The 20,811-nt window shown below is 41.3% G+C and overlaps 1 protein-coding gene across 2 annotated transcripts in view; it reads left to right on the forward strand.

Annotated features, from left to right (window-relative positions):
- The window catches only part of LOC307015269 (connector enhancer of kinase suppressor of ras 3-like), a 38,525-nt gene that overhangs the window by 10,124 nt on the left and 7,590 nt on the right, over nucleotides 1-20,811 (forward strand). For both annotated transcript variants that reach the window (XM_079643782.1, XM_079643783.1), the window contains exons 2-8: nucleotides 1,552-1,715; nucleotides 8,118-8,320; nucleotides 9,649-9,736; nucleotides 12,808-12,849; nucleotides 18,651-18,770; nucleotides 19,047-19,106; nucleotides 19,182-19,250. In XM_079643782.1, coding sequence (XP_079499908.1) covers nucleotides 1,552-1,715; nucleotides 8,118-8,320; nucleotides 9,649-9,736; nucleotides 12,808-12,849; nucleotides 18,651-18,770; nucleotides 19,047-19,106; nucleotides 19,182-19,250 — 746 coding nt within the window. The remainder of the gene's footprint in view (nucleotides 1-1,551; nucleotides 1,716-8,117; nucleotides 8,321-9,648; nucleotides 9,737-12,807; nucleotides 12,850-18,650; nucleotides 18,771-19,046; nucleotides 19,107-19,181; nucleotides 19,251-20,811) is intronic.

The following is a 20,811-nucleotide window of genomic DNA, read 5'->3' on the forward strand; positions in this document are numbered from 1 at the left end:
AAAACATTAATTTGAGAATCACTGAATGTCAGAAACAAATTAACCATAATTCTAGTAAATCCTTTATATCAACAATGTGACCTCTACAATTGGGGAGAAAATATGCGCCATGTTATTTAGATTTGACACAGTTCTATTCTTTAGCCTCTTGTCCGTCCCAAAGACTCCCGGAGGTGAACATGACCGTCTGCGTACGGTTGTGGGTCAGCAGAGTCATGAGGCAGAAGCTCCTCTGTTGATCCGGTGTGAGAACTCTTTTATGTGGTCTCCCGCTGCTGCCTTCAGAGGGGTCAGGGGTCAAAGTTCAGGGTCGGGCACAGAGTGGCGCCGCTGGTGCTGTCGGTGTCTCGATCTTATGAGATCACAGGATCCAGAAGGGTCCAGATCCCATCCTCTTTGTCATCTAAGTTTGCTTTTCAAAATGATATATAGTTTTGACTCAAGACTTATATGAACATTTTCAACCACAGACGCAATTCAGTATTTCATTTTGGTCTGTTTTACTTTTTTTGTAAACTATATTATGTTTTTCTTAAGATAAAGATTATAGTTACGGAGTTTGCTATAATATTTGGACAGAATGAAAGCAGCGTCGTACAGTGGACGGTGATGAATGTGCGGCATCAAACCGGCGGCCTGCTGTGTGCAGCTGAGCAGAGTGTGGGGAGGTGGCAGCGTGGTGTGAGCTGCGATGGATCCGTGTTGACTTAGCAGTTGTGTTTGCTGTCAAACTTGAATGGATCATAACAGAGACGACTTTCACTGAAACTCAGTCAGGAAGCTCTGTCTCGGTATCGTTTATTCTCCCTCCCATTGCACAGACACATTCTCCCCGAGGCCTGTAAATATGATTTTAATAGCTGTCAAATTGTGTCAAACCTTAATAGAGTGGTGCAAAAACCCTGAAATGAGTCCCCATTTTTGCACTTCCTCTATCCTTGTCTGGAAGTAAATGTTTTTTTTGTAATGTGTTTTTGGTTGTTATCCTGAAATAAGGTCTGTGGTTAACAAGCTGAAGAGATTTGAACTCTCGGACATAAAGTGTCAGTGAATAATCCACCGGTGAATTAAAAAATTGAGGTTGCTACAGATATCTAAATGAGACGACTAAACGTCATCACACCCAACATGAGCCACCTTTAGCTTAGCGGTGGTGACGTGAAGTCATGTGACCGTGCTGTAGTTCCTTTATAGCCCAACCTTAGCCTCCTTTAGCTTAGCGGTGGTGACGTGAAGTCATGTGACCGTGCTGTAGTTCCTTTATAGCCCAACCTTAGCCTCCTTTAGCTTAGCGGTGGTGACGTGAAGTCATGTGACCGTGCTGTAGTTCCTTTATAGCCCAACATTAGCCTCCTTTAGCTTAGCGGTGGTGACGTGAAGTCATGTGACCGTGCTGTAGTTCCTTTATAGCCCAACATTAGCCGCCTTTAGCTTAGCGGGGGTGCAGTGAAAACTTGTGCCCAAAAATGATTGATAAAATGGTGTTAATATGTGGAGATTTCTGAACAACATGTCTGCTTGGTGCCCCCTCTCACTGTGTTGTGTTTCCAGGTCTGGACGACAGCCTGCAGCAGTACATGCCGGCCCTCCAGCGACAGCAGGTGGACGGGGAGAAGCTGCTGAGGCTGTCCCACCAGGAGCTGCTGTCTCTGGGCCTGACGCGGGTCGGACACCAGGAGCTGGTGCTGGAGGCTGTGGATCTGCTCTGTGCACTGGTCAGTCACACACAGCTTCACACACACACACACACACACACACACACACACACACACACACACACACACACACACACACACTGTTTCATCAGGATGGGTGTTAGGGAATACGTCTCACAGCTCAGTATGTTTCTGTTTGCATATGTTGCCATGGAGCCTGTATTTGTTTACATATTGGTCCATTTGCACCATGAAAGAACATGCTAAATCGGCTATTAGCGGTTTCTGTTTGCATTGTAAACACAGAGAGTCACCGGAGTACTTCTTATACTGACGGAGGAAAAATGTGCAATGAGAGAAGTTAAATATGTGTATTATGCATAAAGGAACACTAATATCATTCTGTTTCTTTTGTGGTGAAGTGTCCCTTTAACTATGTTCTCATCAGATCCACAGTGATGAAAACCCCTGTGGTTGTTATTAGTTCCTTTTAATGTTGTGGTTTCTCACTGTGCTGATGATTCGAAGTGTAGGAGCTAGGATCACCTGACTAGCGTGGTTTAGTTCAAAGTCAAAAACTGACAGACTGACAAATCCACAGTTCATTTCACCACCTGCCGAGAAGTTATTCTTAGTGCCATACCAATCCCTAACATCTGTCTTCTGTTACACCCCCAAAGAATATGTGAGGAATCAGAAGCAGCTTCGCACATTCACGACTTCAAGTATCAGCGCGTTATCTGAATCTATTTAGACTCCAGAAGCTAATAAAAGTCCTATATATCAGTAAGCTGCAGTCTGTACGGTCACGTTACTATACCTAAACTCAAGTGAAGGGACATTGTTCTTTATTTATAACACAAAACATGTTACGTGCAGCTGCAGAGAAGCTCTTTCTAAAAGTGTGAAAGTGTTGAATGTGAGCGTCCGGCCCCTGAAGCTTCATGTCCGTCACATTGTCTGACAGCCTGCCTGGCTCTGCTGCCAGAGAATGTGCTGATCTAAATAAAATGCACGCTGTTAAATCATTATCAGATCTGGCAACACGCCCATACTGCTGGCTCCAATACTGCTTCTCTGGGAAAAAGGAAAACAAATGGTGGTTCCTGCACTTTCTCCTGCATGGAGATTTGTTTTGTTTGTTGGAAAGAAAGTTTAAAAGAGAACTCCTCACAATAGAGTGCCGCAGTGACGCGTCCTAAAACCCGGAAGTAAGTTAGCATTTTAACACTTCCGGTTCCTTCGACAAAAACGCAATGAGATCTCTCCATAGGAGTTAGGAAACTATCTGAACTAAGGTCTGTGGTTGAGACACATTGAAGAGACAGATCACGTTTTGTTCTACATTAAATCATCAGCAGTGACCCCACTGGTGATCTCTGAAGAGTGGACGTGTCTGAAAAACGATGGTTGTTACCAAGTGGCTGAATAGGACTACAGAAGTCGTGGAGGCCATTGTACGTCATTACGCCGAACACGTAAACACTCCTCTAAGTTAGTTTCTGTTCTGCTTGAAAGCAAGTCCCTGCCTCCTGCAGACTGTTCAAACAAACGCTTCAACTCGTTCCATCTAGAATCTGTGTGTTTGAATATGGATCTGAAGTTGGCGTGACGTTGAAGCAGCGACCCTGCTGTAGTTCCTTTATAGCATAACGTTAGCATTTTGCTTCTGGCGACTAGATTTATGATTAGAAAATGATAAAAGTAGACATGTGGAGATTATCCAGCTGAACAAAACGTGATCCGTCTCTTCAATGTGTCTCAACCACAGACCTGATTTCCAGCTATTTTCCAAAATCCTATGGAGAAATTGCATTGCTTTCTGTCGAAGGAACCGGAAGGAGCTTACTTCCGGGCTTTAGGACGCGTCACTGCGGCTCTCTATTCAGAGACATTTTAAATATTGTGTTTCAGTGTTTGAACTGAACTTAAACTATGTGGACAATCATTGGAAGTGGCATTGCAAACGTACATGTTTTTAATACATATAAAATACTTTACAAGCTTAGACTAGATAACCTTTTAACACATGAAATGAAAGCATGAATAACTACATTTTAGAGTCAAACTCAACAATCTGCTGTTGAATAATTATATCTGTCCCGAAATGAAGCTGCTAATTAAAAAGCAACTGAGGAATATCTTTATTTTAAGATGCAGTATTATACCACAGCTGCAGCCAACTATCAACAAGAAGAGCAAAGACAGAGCTGTGTGTGTGTGTGTGTGTGTGTGTGTGTGTGTGTGTGTGTGTGTGTGTGTGTGTGTGTGTGTGTGTGTGTGTGTGTGTGTGTGTGTGTGTGTGTGTGTGTGTGTGTGTGTGTGTGTGTGTGTGTGTGTGTGTGTGTGTGTGTGTGTGTGTGTGTGTGTGTGTGTGTGTGTGTGTGTGTGTGTGTGTGTGTGTGTGTGTGTGTGTGTGTGTGTGTGTGTGTGTGTGTGTGTGTGTGTGTGTGTGTGTGTGTGTGAGAAACTGAATGGGATCCAGACTCTGCTGTTATCAGACACTCTACTACTGTTTAAAGTTGTATCAGTGAAGCTTGGTGAATCATTTACTCCCGTATCAACTGAACTCCAGAGAAGTCCAAGGCAGATTATCTGACAACCAACAGATAATGTTATAATTTGGTTTCTACATTTCTGTGGCTTTAAAATGTTAAACCTTTAAAAGGATTCTTGACATTTAATCAGTAAATGAAAAATGTGCTGATGAAGTGAAAGAAGTTCTGTCTGATATGACTCAGTTGGTTGGAAATCAAATGTCCACGTTATCTTGAATTAAACAGATGAAGTCATGCTTAAAGTCTTCTGGTTCTCACTGAAGTGTATGTGTAGCCTGTTTGGTGCGGAGGACCCGCATTAACCCAATATATTCATCCAAAATCACCGCTTAAGTTATTTCAAATTCATTTCTCTATTTGCATTTTTAACTGACTCTGATTGGTGCATATTGTTGCAGCTGTGGAGTCAGTATTCAGACCTTTTTCTTAAGTTAAAGTACTAAAACCACACTTTAGGAAATACTACATTACAAGTTAAAGTATGTGAATGGATATGTGATGTGTATTTAAAATGTGTACTTAAGAACAAGTGAATTCAGATTTGATGAATATATTCAAATGTCTCTTTCCTTCCTCTCTTTTGTCTCTCTGTTTTTGACAAGACCATTTAAAGACATTCATTAATCGTCTGTTTCATACATTTTGAAATACTCCAGGTCACAAAAGCAAGGCAGCGTCAGTCACACACAACCCTGTTTTTGACGTGGGCCGTGAAGGAGACTTTGGTGAAGCTCGTTGACTCATAACCAAAGTTAGGGCCGAAAAAACGTTACTCATCTGTGACAAAATAAAACTTAAGGTTTCCTCGCTGGCTTTTTCAAGGTCTGTGTAGCTTTCTCAGGAACTGGAACTACCCGAGGAGTCGTTATGAGACGTGTGCAGATCGTGGACATGACATCAGAGCCAACATGAATACAATCTTTCATCAGCAGCAGCTCCGGCTTCCTGTCAGGCTCTATAGAAGGTCGAGGGACGTTTCTGTGGATATTCTCTGACTTTACTGCTCTCTGGTGTGCAGCAGGAAACAGATGTGACCCCTCCCACCTGTCAGAGACCCCCCACCCTTCCCCTGACACACATACCCACACACACACACACACACACACACACACACACACACACACACATACACATACACATACACACACACACACACACACACACACACACTCAAGTATTGTTCCAGCAGCAGTTTCCGCTGGCTTTCAGATGATCATTTTTCCACCTGAAACACTTTCAGATATATTTGATCAAAGAACAGTCATGCTGTTTACAGTGCTGAGTCGTTGACAATGACTCCCTGAACGCAACACACAATCTGAGGGCCATGTTGTTTTAAGTGTTGAAGAAGATAAATAATAATAATCTCCTGGTTACCGTTATCTGCTATGCTGAATAAGCTTCAAAACTGCAGGTCATGTCTCAGAGTCACAGTTCCTGCAAAAAGGACAAACATTTGCTGATTCCAGATCTGTACATTTGAAGATTTGATGATTTTCTTCGTAATAAATGTTAAAGAACTGAATATCTATAGGTTTTGTACGGTTGGTTGGAAATAACTAAACATCTAAACATGTCACCTTCGATATTATAACAGCGCTTTTTAATTTTTTCACAAATAATTCAACTCCTATCAATCAATTGTAAAAACGAGTCACTCCAGCAAAGGTCTAACTTCCGTTCTGAGTACATCAAATAGGATTTCACAGTCGACCTGAAACATGATTCTGAACCCTCTGCCAGGTGGCGTGTTTAGTTAATGTGGATCTATGTTTTTTTAGCGTGAATTGAGTCCACAGGGGTAATGTCAGTTTGGCTGCAGATGTTTTCATTGGCTCTGAGCGTCACAACGCTTCAAACATCTGGCCGAGTAATTACAGATCCTGTTCAGGTCTGTGCAGAGAGTCTGATCTGCTGCCATTATTAATGCGTCGGAATAACTCATCACAAAGTTATGTATGCTCATGCATTTAGGACCTTTTGTGCTTTTAGACTTCAGATAGTAATTGATTGATTGACTGAATGATTGACAGATTGGTTTAGAAATTGGATTTTGCATCAGATGCTCCAGATAAAATAAAAACAGTATAAAGTACCTCAAAACTGAACCTAAGTACAGCACTTGTTACTTTGCAGCTAGGCGAAAATGTGTTAAAAAGCCCTCTAAAGTTAAAATGTGGGTTAGGCTGAAAGCTGGTTGGCTCTGTTGTGATTGGTTAACCTCTTAGAGATGTCCCGCCCCTTAGCCGATCACATACAATGTGTTGGAGCGCTAGTGTTTCGTAGTGATGTCACTGTGTGTTCCGGACGTAAACAAAGGAGTCCACTGGAGGCGCTTCAGGCAAGAGAGAGAAACTCCTTCTGGATTGATACGGGACTGTAGCCTCTGCAGACCATTGACATGCACTAAAACTACAGGAGGAGAGGGGAAAACCCCAAAAGCAGAATAGGGCCTCTTGAACCATTCATTTTTCATTTTTGTAACCATAGACTGCTTCATTATATTTCATTTGTATTGATCATAATTATTGTTTGTTCATGTCACATAAGCTCACTCTGGATCACTACTTTGGATGTCATTTGAGTGATGTGGTCGGTGTGGAATATCTCAGTCCCATCATTTCTATGGTGACTGGTTTGAAGGAATGTGTGTGTGTTTCTGATCAGGGAGAAATGTTCTAAAAACAAATACAGGAAATAGAAACGTTTTTTTCTGTTGAAGTTATTATGGAGTGTATATTGATCCACTACAAATGTCTGTAGAATATTGAAGCAGCCTGACACCCTGTAAGCATCACTGTGTAATATGTGTTGCCACTGGCTGCAGCTTCCTGCTTCTCAAGTCTTTGAAAGAAAGTGCAGTGTTGCCAATAGGGCTGCTCAATGAATCGTATTTTAATCGCAATTACGATTTTGTCTTACAACGATTATGAAAACAACGTAATCGAAATAAAACGTTTATTTATTTTTAAAATTATTTTATTTATTTTTCAGTTGAATTATACTTAAAGTTCCGGGTAATCAACAAAAACATACTGTTCACATTTTTCCTTTCAATAAATGGATGTTTTCAAAGTAAATGGATAATCGTTTTTAATAATCGTGATATCAATTATTGACCCAAATAATTGAGATTATGATTTTTGCCATAATCGATCAGCCCTAGTTGCCAACCCTTAAAACGAAAGTACCGAACATTAGCTCCAAAGGTCCCCGGTTGATGTCATGCACTCATTTGCATATTGGACTTCATGACTCATTCATTTGCATTTAGCTTAGTGGTTGTTGGAGAGGGAGACACCCCATCCTGTTGTAGTAAGAATCAAGATATTATACAGATGAATTTGTTTGCTTTATCCTGATTGGATAAGCTGCTAAATATGTTTTTAAAAATCTAAGCTTTGGGATAATCAAGAATCAACTGTACATATTGAAAAGTACTTTAAAATGAGATATAAGTATAACTGGAAGCCAGATCTTCCTGTCTAGAGCTTCTCATGTTAAAGCTTTAACATATAAGATTCCTATATTGTGATAATGTGCTGTATATATGAAATGTAAGCTCTAACGTTGTTGCATCTGAAGCATCCTCTCAATTATTTTGCTGGCACCTAATCACATGATCTTTTCTAACATTTAGAGTGTTCATGTTGTAGATGTATTATCTTTTTAATCTCTACACATGACATCTAGTGCACGTCTGTCCGTCCTGGGAGAGGGATTCTCCTCTGTTGCTCTCCCCGAGGTTTATTACATTTCTCCCGGGTTTCTTTGGGAGTTTTCCCTCCGAGGGTCTAAGGACAGAGGGTGGTGTATGCTGTGCACTCTGAGGTTAATATGCAACAGGAACATGTGATCGATTGAATTTAAAGCATGTTTTCTTTATACTGTATATGTTGTACAGAACTTGGGTGTGGAGAAGGACACCCTGAAGACGCTGGTGGGGAAGATGCGAGCGGCGCACAGCAACCTGAACACGGCGGTGTCGGAGCGCAGGAAGAACCCCGCCTACCACAGCAAGATCTCCCATCAGCCCTCCAACGAGTTCCTGACGGCCGTGATGGAGCTGATCGGAGCCGCCAAGAGTCTGCTGTCCTGGCTCGACAGGTACACACTCCGTCCTGCAGGTTGTATCACAACAACTCCCTCACAAGCTCCAAAAGACCCTTCAAAGCTCACCTGCTTTCAACCTCTACCCCTCCCCCTCCTTCTACTTAGCTCAGGACTGTTTTTGTTGTTATTTATTTTCTTGTATTTTCTTGTAAAGCGTCTTTGAGCACTGGGAAAAGCACTATGTAAATATTATGTATTATTATTATTACACCTGTGCCCTCTGAAGTGCGTGTCCTGCTTCACAGAAAAAACAGAAGGTGTTAAATTGCACTGTCCCATAAACCGTCACACACACACACACACACACACACACACACACACACACACATCTTGTTAACATGCATGCTGTGTGTGTCAGCTGTCAGTCTCTCTGTCTGCTGTTTGACTCCTGCAGGTTTCTCTCGGCTTGTTTCAGCTTGAAGAACATTCCTGCTCACTGCAGCTGACACACACACACACACACACACACACACACACACACACACACACACACACACACACACACACACACACACACACACACACACACACACACACACACACACACAAGTTTATGCACTGATGCCTAAAACACACCTGACATCTGTCGTGTGGCAGAGCACACCTAACACCTGAACTGGGGTTCAAAAGCATTACATTTAACCTGAATCTAGTTGCAAATCAGCAGAATTGGAATACTCGGTTCATATATATATATAATATAAATATATTACATATATAAACATAAGAAGTTAAAGGTGGGGTAGGTCATTCACTTCAGAAACACTTGTTGTTATGTTCCATGGAATGCTCTTAACATCACGATAGAAATGAATATATTAAATGCTTTGACAATAAATACATAAAAAAACATCATCTGTGGAAGCCATAGTTCTGTAAAAAGCACGACCAATCATCTGAGCCGGCTAAAGTAACTGGATGGCCTACCTGCCTGTCAGCCTTCCATCTGTGCACAAACTTATCTCGTGCCCTCATTGGTCATGTGCACGTTGGTGTGTGTTGGAGGAGGGGCTCTGTCAGGAAGTCTGAAGGAAGGGGCAGATTTTTTTCGGCTGCGTACTTTCAAGTTCTAGCGCATTCGAGCTGGTTTCTCCATTCTTACCTACCCTACCTTTAAGTAAAAATTAGCAATAAAATGTCCAGATCAATAAGAACTTAACTTGGTTCAGTTCGATCAACTTGCTCCAAACATTACAGCTTCTTAATCAAACTCACATTGAAAAGCAAATTGAGATGTTTATTAGCAGCTGCGTTTGGTTGAGTTTGGCGTCTGGACTCCGACCTCATCTCTCCCCAAACCAACATTGTCTCTGTGTTTCCAGAACTCCTCTGACGAGCTCCAACGACTTCACCTCCACCAAGAGCCGAATCATCCAGCTGTGCCTGGAGCTCACCTCCACCGTGCAGAAGGTCAGTGCATCTGCTCCAATAAACCTCATCAACATCTGATGCTCTGATGTCTCCTGTGTTAACGAGACATCAGAGACGGAGAGAAGCCCCTGACCTCTCGTGTTTTCACCCCCCGGGACTGATTATCTCAGGCTTTGATTCTGATAATGACTTCTGTTTACAAGTACAAAGTCCTTTTGAAGACGATTCCCTTCCAGATATCAGCGTTACCAAAACAAGCAAGAACAAGAGGGACATTTCAAATGTTATGTTCTTAAATTATTCATGACCATTTATTTGTATTTGATTTATTATATTTGTTTATATTGTATTATATATAATTGTCAAAAGATATATCAAGAATCATTTTCAAAAATATACATAATTGAAACAACAATATAGCTCTTCAGGTCGTGCACATGTCCAAAAGCTTCTGAGACTTTCACACGTGTAAAAGACGATACATAACAAGAACGAACACAGACGACGGCTTCGGGTTCGGTTGCATATAATCATTTGTGTGTTTTGTGACGCTCGTTAAAGAGGGCCAGCTGCAGAGCGTCTGCAACAAGTGTTTGTTTACAAAGAAACCCAGAGCATCCAAAGTGCAGGAAAGAGGTGTTGAAGCCAAGCCCCCAGGAAGTGCGCCGGACTCTGAGGAAAATATTTGTTGTGTCCAAACGTCGGTACTACAACTTCCGTGACGTCCCTGGGCCGGAAAGACTTTTCCCCATTGACTAACATCGGGAAAGAGACGTCTGTAAATCGTTGGATAATTTAAATGAACTACCCAGTATGAACGTTTGTATAGCCCTTATTAAAAACATTAGGTCCTCAAGTTGTAAAATGTGCTAATAACGTTATTCTGAGAGTTATTTGGAGGCGTGTGGCGTAGTGGGTTGTCCGTAGGTGTTGGGATCAGGGGGTCACAGGTTCAAACCCCACTGCAGTCAGCATGTCGTTGTGTCCCTGAGACACTTGACCCCAAACACTCCTGTGGGGATTGCTCACAGTATTGAGTATGGAAGTCTCTTTGGATAAAAGCGTCTTGGGGGCGGGGCTTAAGGGGCAACTCAACTGTGCATGCTCTGTGAGCGCACATACGGGTTCTTCTGCTCTGACAGCTAGGCATGATGGGTAATCTGTGACGTTTCACTCTCTCAAAAGTTGGGCCATTTTGTCTTCATGCGCCAATGAGCAGCTCTCATAGGAAAGAACGAGACCCCGCCTCCCACGCTGAATCCAGCTCTTATTATACATCCATGCTTGAAACCATTTCAAATCAATATCTTTGACAACACAAGTCTGAGCATGGCAACATCTTTAACGAGACGTTTATGGTGAGACAGGTGGAGTAGTTTAAAGTAGGTAGTGGTTAGTAGTTTCTGAGGATGCATGCTGGATATCTCCTGTCACCTCCCTGTGTGTCTCTGCAGTGTCTCTGCAGTGTCTCTGTAGTGTCTCTGCAGTGTCTCTGCAGTGTCTCTGTAGTGTCTCTGCAGTGTCTCTGCAGTGTCTCTGCAGTGTCTCTGCAGTGTCTCTGCAGCGCTGAGGCATGCAATCATCCTGTCATCGTGTCACCACCGCAGGAGGAATCCTCTCTGTGAGGCGTTCAGGGTCCCTCCCTCTGGTTTCACTCTCCTCTAGGCTGTCATTGCTCAAATATTTGTTTCCCGCTGATTCTCTTCCCTCTCTGTTTACCCACGCTCAGTTCTTCTTCACAAAGACGGAAAAGCCAAACGCTCTCATTTTATATGACGGGGTTAAAATTCTGCCTTTTTTGAAACAAACCAAAAGCTGTTTCTGTTCTTCACCTGTGTGCTGTTTGTGAAGTAGCACATATCGGCAGTTCAAAAAGCTTCATTAAAGGACGAGGCTGGTGTTTTTAAACTGTTCTTATTTTCCCATCTCTCGATACTCTCTGACTTTAATGTTCCCATTATTCTCTTTACATTTTTAAAGTTATTCTATTCAATGTGTTCCCCCTAAAAATACAGAATCTAAAGCTTTATAATAAGTAAAGTCCTGAGACCTGCAGCTAGTCTGTGTCCCTCGTGAAGGCTTTCATTTCAAACCTCTATTTCAGCAGGTGAATCCCATTGAGATCATTGATCTCTTTTTCAAGGGAGACCTGCAGCAAGTAGGTTCCACATGAAGACAGAAAAACAGAAAACAACCGATAACAGAACGGACATCTCACAGCATAGTTACAGCGACTACAGTTTACATAGCTAGGGACATGTACAGGTTCCAACAGGTTCCCATTGGATAGCATCTTTCCGAGCTTTAAAAACATGCAGAGGAACCAAATGGCTCAGTTTCCATTCCTTTTGCAGACTGTTCCAAGTTAGAGGAGCTGCGCACCTAAAAGCTTTCTTCCCTAAGTCAGTCCTAGCACTTAGCACATTGAATAAAACCACATCATGAGATCTCAGGCAAGCTACTTTCAATTCGCCCAGAGGTCAGAGAGCAGATGTAAGAAGGCTGTCATCAGGACATATGAGTCACATTGCATCAACGATAAATCCTCGAAGATGTTTCATCAAATCCAAAAGGCCTTATTTCAAAACGTCTACATCAAGAAGGCATTGTCTTTACGGGGTTCTTGTTCTGAGCACTTCGACACAGGTCTATAAATCTACATGATCCGTGTCTGGAGGGGCGTTCAGGAGTTTTCTAAATGCGCCACTTCTGAAAATAAATGCGAGTTGGGAAACATGTTTAAAATCTTTTCTATCCGTCAGAAGAGCCTTTGAGTAACGACCTCACAATAACTCTTAAATGCTATCTGCGTACATTCTCGTTCTAAACATCTGATTCTGATGGAGAAGAAAACCTCTTTACATGATAATAATAAGTAACTGTCTTAAATGATTTGCTGCGTATCATCTGTTTCTATACCTCTTCAAAATAAAAGCACAAAATCCAGATCCTATCTTCTATTATTTGACGTGTTTCTTCTTCCTCTGTCTAAACTGAAACTAGTTAGTACATAGTTATTTCTTGTGAAGAATCTCTAACTAGTTTGTGATGAAAATGCAACGTTTTTTGCAGTGTGACGTCCAACAGTCTGTGTGTCTCTTTAATTACAGAACTGCACTGTTTATGAGATCGAGGAGAAGATTTTGGAAGTGGTGAGTAACGCCTCGACTTTTCCCCCAGTTTGGATGTTTAGAGATGCTGTTCAGAAACACACACACACACACACACACACACACACACACACACACACACACACACACACACACACACACACACACACACACACACACACACACACACACACACACACACACACACACACACACACACTTCCTTTTCCTGTCCTGTACCCAGTGTCTCGTGGTTTGTGACCTGCAGGTTTGTTTATTCAGCTCAGGACCGTCCACTTCCTGTCTTAGATAACACTTCCTGTTGGTCGCCCTGTTGTTCCCAGTATCCTAAATCAGCTGATGTTGAATCACTTTCCTGAATATCAGTCTCTAACGTGACCTCGTGACCCCCTGACCCTCCTCTAATCAGAGTGTTTAACTTTGCGCTGTGTTGACAACGACTTCCTGGCTCCTGGTGAATATTCTGCTGCAGCAGTGATTTCCACAAAGCTACACACTTATGATCATCTTATAAAATACGATGCATTGCCGTAGATTCATCTTCCAAACAGTATCTAACATAGTTAACAATAGGATAAAAAACAAGTATACAATTATATTTATTTATATATGTTTTTTATTTTATTTAACAACATCACATACTACCTGTCATTCATATCATATACATATCACATCATAGAGTTACTGAGTTCACTGAAACAAAAAGGGAAAAAAACTAAACTTTACAATAAGACTAGACTTATAAAGGGTTTACGAATAGTTTTAATTCATTTATTAATTAGGTTGTGAACACTTTACCTCACCCCAAGAGAAGGAGTTCAAGTATCTCGGGGTCTTGTTCTCGAGTGAGGGAACAATGGAGCGTGAGATGGGTCGGAGAATCGGAGCAGCGGGAGCGGTACTGCAGTCTCTTTACCGCAGTCTCTTTACCGCACCGTTGTGACGAAAAGGGAGCTGAGCCAGAAGGCAAAGCTCTCTGTCTACCGGGCCATTTTCCTTCCTACCCTCACCTATGGTCATGAAGGATGGGTCATGACCGAAAGAACGAGCGGCCGAGATGGGTTTTCTCCGCAGGGTGGCTGGTGTCTCCCTTAGGGATAAGGTGAGAAGTTCAGTCATCCGGGAGGGACTCGGAGTTGAACCGCTCCTCCTTCGCGTCGAAAGGAGCCAGTTGAGGTGGTTCGGGCACCTAGTTAGGATGCCACCTGGGCGCCTCCCTCGGGAGGTGTTCCAGGCACGTCCAGCTGGGGTGAGACCAAGGGGTAGACCTAGAACCAGGTGGAGGGATTACACACCTCTTAGCTGACCTGGGAGCGCCTTGGGATCCCCCATTCAGAGCTGGTTGATGAGGGGAAAAGAAAGTTTGGGGCTCTCTGCTGGAACTGATACCTCCACGACCCGACCACGGATAAGCGGGAGAAGATGGATGGATGGATGGAAGAACACTTTAATAAATCATTAAGACATGAGATAAACAGGGCAACTGTGACCGGTTGCTTGCCAAATAGTGAGCCCACATGTATCTGTTCTGTTAAGTAGAGCTGCTCAATTACGCAATCGCAATTACGATTATGGCTTGCAACGATTACGAAAACAACGTAATCGAAATAAAACGATTATTTTTTTATTATTATTATTACTTTTTTTGTTTGTTTTTTTCAAATAATAATGATTTTTTATTGGATTTTCAGTTGAATTATACTTAAAATTCAGGGTAATCAACTGTTAAAAACATACTGTTCACATTTTTTTTCGTCAATAAATTGATGTTTCAAAGTAAATGGATAATCGTTTTTTGCCATAATTGAGCAGCACTACTGCTAAGCCTTATATTGGCTACTTAGCTTACTTCGTCTCCTTCATCAGCCAGCATCCTTGGTATCTGTTTCTCACTCAGTTGATTCTCGCTGAGTAGCCCATGGGCGCGTTCACACCAAGTACTTTTCCCACAAAGGTTCCTGAGAACTCTTTAGTTCTCATGAACTAAGTACAGATCGCGTTCACACCGGAATAAGTCCCAGAGGGTGGATTAGGCAAATGAAAGCCGCTGACGTCACTTCTTCTTCTTCTGCTTTGGGTTTACTGGCAGGCCGCAAACAACTTCACGGCGTATACTGCCACCCAAAATCCCCCGGCCGGAAGTCCCCGGAGTTAGGGACTTCCGAGTAAACGGCCAGAACGCCGACACCTCCTCATCTCCACCATATGTCATAAGTTAGTCCACCATATGTCATAAGTTAGTCTCTCTGCGTTTCTGCGCTGGGCTAATGCTAATGCTAATAATGCAATGCGAGGATAATAAAATGGCGGCCTAACAAACGTTTTTGGGAGTTTGACGGGGTGTGGTTTACATTCCGCTCAGCCAATCAGACACAGGAACCTTTTGCTCTCTAGCAGGGACTGAAAAGGGAGTAAAAAAAGGTTCTCTAGAACTAATTTAGTTCCTGGGACTTTTTGGTGTGAACGCAACTAAATCGTAGTTCTCAGGAACCTTTGTGGGAAAAGTACTTGGTGTGAACGCGCCTAATATAAGGCTTAGTCATCTTGCCAAATAGTAAGCCTGTGTTGATGTATGCAAACTATGGTAGAACTGGTTTATAAATGGTTCTTAATGATTAACAAAGTGTTTACAACCTAATTCATAACCTAATTAGAAACCCTTTATGAATCCTTTATAAGGGTAGTCTTATTGTAAAGTGGTACCATTAATTCTTCATCAGTATAACAAATGGTAATCTAATCCTTAGTGGAATATATAAATTGTTAAAAAATATAACATGAAAAAAGATAAACCAGTCTACAAGATGGGGAACTTTAAATAACTAACAGTTTCCTGCACAGTCAACACTTTAACTTTTGTTACGTTTCGCTGATACAGACTTTACTTAAGAATGCAGGACTTTTAATGTTACTGGAGTTTTTTCACAGCGTCTTAAAAGTACCTTTCCTGCACTAAATGATCTGAATACTTCTCCCACCACTAACAGCATCACAGGCCATTCAGCAGAGACACATACAGAGGCTCAGCGAAGGGCTTTTGTTCACGTTGTTTGTCCAGGTGACAGATAGGGAAACACTGCAAAGCTAGATAAAAAGCCTGTGAACAAAACAACCCCCCCCCCCCCCCCCCCCCTCAGTGTGGTTAAAAACGTTCAAAAAACATGTAGCTTTACATGTTTGTCCGTTTCATGCCCAGTTACTTATAAACAAGCAGCTGAACTCACCAACATGTTCAAAGACAGCCTGACGGAGCCCTCCTGGGGGGGGGGGGGGGGGCCATGTTGTTTTGGTTTACTTGTAATTTCCTGCAGGTTTGTTTTTTCTTCATCACCTCAATGTTTCCCATGACCTCGGAAATAAGTGAGTTTTTTGTCTTGTAAGTATAATGCTTTAAAGGGGACCTATCATGCAAAATGTACTTCTTGATGTCTTTTATACATCAACATGTGTCCCCTGTGTGTCGGGGAACTCACGCAGCGTCAGAAAATAAAACCCTCTCTCTTTTCGTCCGTACCCAAATCTCTAAAAACGGGGGAACAACGGAGCTGATCCAGATTTGTTTGTTTGTTTGTAGCCTTTATTTAACCAGGTGAAAGCCCCTTGAGATCAAAAGATCTCTTTTTCAATGGTGACCTGCAGGACATTAGTTACACATGTAACATAAAAACAGCAGAACAACAATAAGGATGACATACAACATCATGTACAGGGTACAGTTTACAAACTCTATTCACAGTGACAGGTACCATGAGCATCACACAGCATGTCACCCAGCCCAGTTTCTAAATGATGCAGGGGAACCAAAGTGCTCAGTTTGAAACATGTTTGCAGACTGTTCCAAGTTAGTGGAGCTGCTCACCTAAAAGCTTTCTTCCCTAAGACAGTCCTAGCACTTGGCACATTTAATAAAACAACATCATGAGATCTCAGGCAATAAGTACTTTCAATTCGTGGAGAGATCAGAGAGCAGATATAAAAGGTAGTTTACCCAGCATGGCTTTATAAATGAATATGTACCAATGACTGAGCCTCCGTGCAGTTAGTGAAGGCAGACCTGCCCTGGCATACAGGGTACAGTGATGAGTAAGTGCTTTACAGTTAGTAACACATCTCAGAGCACTGTGATAGGCGGCATCTAACTTTTCCAGGCAATGGGCAGGTGCATTCATATAGATCAGATCACCATAGTCCATCCAGCACAGGTACAAAGGTCACAGTGATTTGTGTCCGATATGACGTAATATCTGAAATGTGGACCCACGGCCCTATCAGAAACGTTGCTATCGGAAACAATCCCCGACTGTTTTGGACGTAATATGGTCGGTGTTTACATTAGCATGGCTAACACTCAGAGCTAACCTGTACTGGAGAGCATGTGTGTGAAGAAGCAGGAAGTAAAAAGGAACTCACCTTGTGGTATAACCGGCAAGAGAGAAAGCCTTTGAGCTCCATACTGTTTCAGAGAGAATCCTTGATAATCCATGATATGGCGTTTCATCACGGCAGGATTTAGTTTAGACAGTAGCTGCCGGGTCCCGCATGAGCTCAGCCCCCTCCTTTTATTTAAAGCTTTATACCCCAAATCAGCACTTTAGAAACAGGAAGGGAAATAGAGGGATATGAGGCGTGGCTAGAATGGGTGATCTGTTTGGTATGTTGAGCAAAACACTTCATAGACATGTTTTTTATATATTTGTATATATCTGAGACCTATTGCCTGAACACAGCATGATAGGTGAACTTTAATCTCAGAGAATATTATAGTTTTCTTGTCATTTTACTGCTTCAATATCAGAAATGCTTTTTTCTCTCATAAATGTACCACTTAAATCCCAAAGAATATATTTGAGTGTTTTCCCTTACATTTCAGACTTTAATTTCCGAGAATATTTGAGTTTTTCTTTTGGAAATGTGTACGTTTTTTCCTTGGCTGCTCTCACTCCAGGGTTCAGTACTCCACGGTCAGGGACAGACGGCTTCAGCGCCACAGCAGGTTGTGATTCAGCGTTTTAAACCAGATGCTCGCCGTCACAGGAAATAGAAACGCATCTGTGTGGTTTAATATTACACTTTTTAAAGAGTGTTCAATGGCTCCTTCCTGAGGATGTGAAACTTGATTAGTGGGAAGAGACCCAGTAAAATGAGAAGTGAAAATGAACGGATGATAAAACATATTTTCATTGGAAGAAATGTATTTAACCCACCACAGTGAGGATCCAGTTAAACGCTAAGTATTGCAATATATAATGAGATTACATTAAACATATAACAAATATTCTACTAATATTACAATATGTACAATTTCATGTCTGTTATTTTTTTTTTTTATTCAGATAATGTCATATTACATACTTTAGTGAAGCAAATAGTCAATTAAATATTTAAAAACATAGCAAGAAAGTGTGTCAAAGACTCATATCTCTTAAAGTCGTTAGTTATGCTAAACAAACAAGTATTAAGTTAACAGAGGACCAAGACAAATGGCATATTTTATATAATACTGTTTTTAATAATATGTATTAATTTAAGAAATACGGTAATCTTAAATGTTGATGTTTTTACTCTAGAAAATGACCTCAATGAATTGTTACCCATTGGTTTTGTTGACTGGGTTATTAAGATCAATCTAATATGACTTAAATATAGAAATGCACATTATACATAATAGCTATAGCGACATGCAGTTAGTGATAAAGGGACCCCGTGTCTGTCCTTAATGATGATCATCTGTTCTATGGATCAATCCTCTCAGCTCTGCGTGTAACTACATTTTATTTTGTGAATTAAACATTTTGTTTTTATTTCTCTATTGTGTGTTTCAGTCTCGCGCTCTGAACGGCGTCTGTGAGAAGACGGCTCAGGCGACCTCTGACCCCTCGAAGAGCGATCAGTCCTGCCTGGAGGAGGTTCACATCCCCAACGTCAAGCCTGGGGAGGGACTGGTGAGCAATACATCAAAAGACACACAGTGCAGACATCTTTATTCACAGCCAGACTCAGCCGGCCACTGTGAAGAGAAGTCCCACAGTTTAACCCCAACTTCCTCAGAGAAAGCGTAAACAGGTCCTTTAGAGCTGCACCGTGAACCACAATCAGCACCGAGTCCAAAACAGATCCAGATGTAGATCCAAGCAGAGAAACCACCACTGCAGGGAGGAATCGAGAGAAACCACGGGGAGGTATTTATGGACAAGATTCACATTTACATTCTCTTTCAGGGTATCTACATCAAGTCCACCTACGACGGGCTGCACGTCATCACTGGAACGACAGAGAACGTGAGGAGACTTCTAATGACATTACATCTCTTTAATTCACCTTCTAACGAGAGTATAACTGATACTGCCTCTCAGTCTCCTGCAGATAAGACCCAGAGGATTCATGCTGGAGATGAAGTGGTTCAGGTCAACAGACAGACAGTGGTGAGAAGAGACTCCTTTGGCTGTGTTATTATGAACATGATTACTGACCCTATCTTCACCCTGATACCTTTCTGACTAGTATTTACCGTATGTCTGTCCTACTATTGTGATATCTCAAGAATAACTGGAAATTATTATATCATATTTGGCTCCATTGTCCAATTAGACCAGGGGGGTCAAACTCAATTTCATCACGGGCCACATTGGAATTATGGTTGTACTCAAAGGGCCGGTTGTAACTTTAAGACTATATCAATATTTAATATATATAAAATAATGTATGATTTTACATTATTGCCTCTGCATTGGATTATTATCAGATAGATAATAACTTCATAATTAACTACGTCTTAAAGCAGAAGTCTAGGACAAATAATTGCAAGTCTTCAGTGAGAATGTCACAAAATGGTTTAAAAAGAAAAGCCAAATTCTGGAAGAAAAAAAAGTGAAATTTGGGGCGGGAAAGCAACGTTTTGAAAAAAAATCTAATTCTGAGAAAAAATGCATATTCTGAAGAAAAAAGTCAAATTCTGATTTTAAAAAAAAGGCAAATTTGAGATGCATTGTGGGACATGTAGTTTATGGGCAACGTGCTTCTGTAAATCGGCATGTAACCGTATAATAAATATATAATATTCTTTCAGAGCTCTTGGGGGGCCACGTGAAATGAAGTCACGGGCCTCGAGTTTGACACCACTGACTTTGATGGTCAAAGGACACTTAGAAATAACTCCATTTCCAAGTGCAGACATCTCACAAATGTCTCATAAGATATCATTATGAGGATGACACTTTAAGACGTGTTTCCTTTTGATTCTGACCGTGTGCTTTGTTGTCTGTGTCTCATTTTAACAGTGATTTTTTTAAATATATTGTCGAAAACAAACCCCTTCTTTAAATATGCTTATTCCTTAATTGGCAACTTCAGTTTTTCTAATAGGTGAACAAGTGAGAGTAAGAATTTCTTAACCTTTTGACAGCTATTAAGAAAGCAAATGCTTGCCTTATCCTTTATATGTAATATTTTATATTTCATTTTGATCGATAAAAACATTTTGTGACCATACAGGACTTTAAGAAATACATTTAAAGTTGTAAGTGTTCAGCTCTGTGATTGGTCCAGGTGCAGAGGTGGGAAGTAGTGCAGTACAAATACTTAGTTACTCTACTTAAGTACATTTTTCTGGTATCAATACTTTACTCCACTACTTATTTTATCTGATGACTTTTTACTTTGACTTCTTACATTTTGAACCCAAATACCTGTACTTTCTACTTCTTACATGTTGAACTCAAATACCTGTACTTTCTACTTCTTACATGTTGAACTCAAATACCTGTACTTTCTACTTCTTACATGTTGAACTCAAATACCTGTACTTTCTACTTCTTACATGTTGAACTCAAATACCTGTACTTTCTACTTCTTACATGTTGAACACAAATACCTGTACTTTCTACTTCTTACATGTTGAACACAAATACCTGTACTTTCTACTTCTTACATGTTGAACTCAAATACCTGTACTTTCTACTTCTTACATGTTGAACTCAAATACCT

This window comes from Notothenia rossii (genome assembly GCF_949606895.1).
Source record: "Notothenia rossii genome assembly, chromosome: 8".
NCBI classification, from domain to species: domain Eukaryota; kingdom Metazoa; phylum Chordata; class Actinopteri; order Perciformes; family Nototheniidae; genus Notothenia; species Notothenia rossii.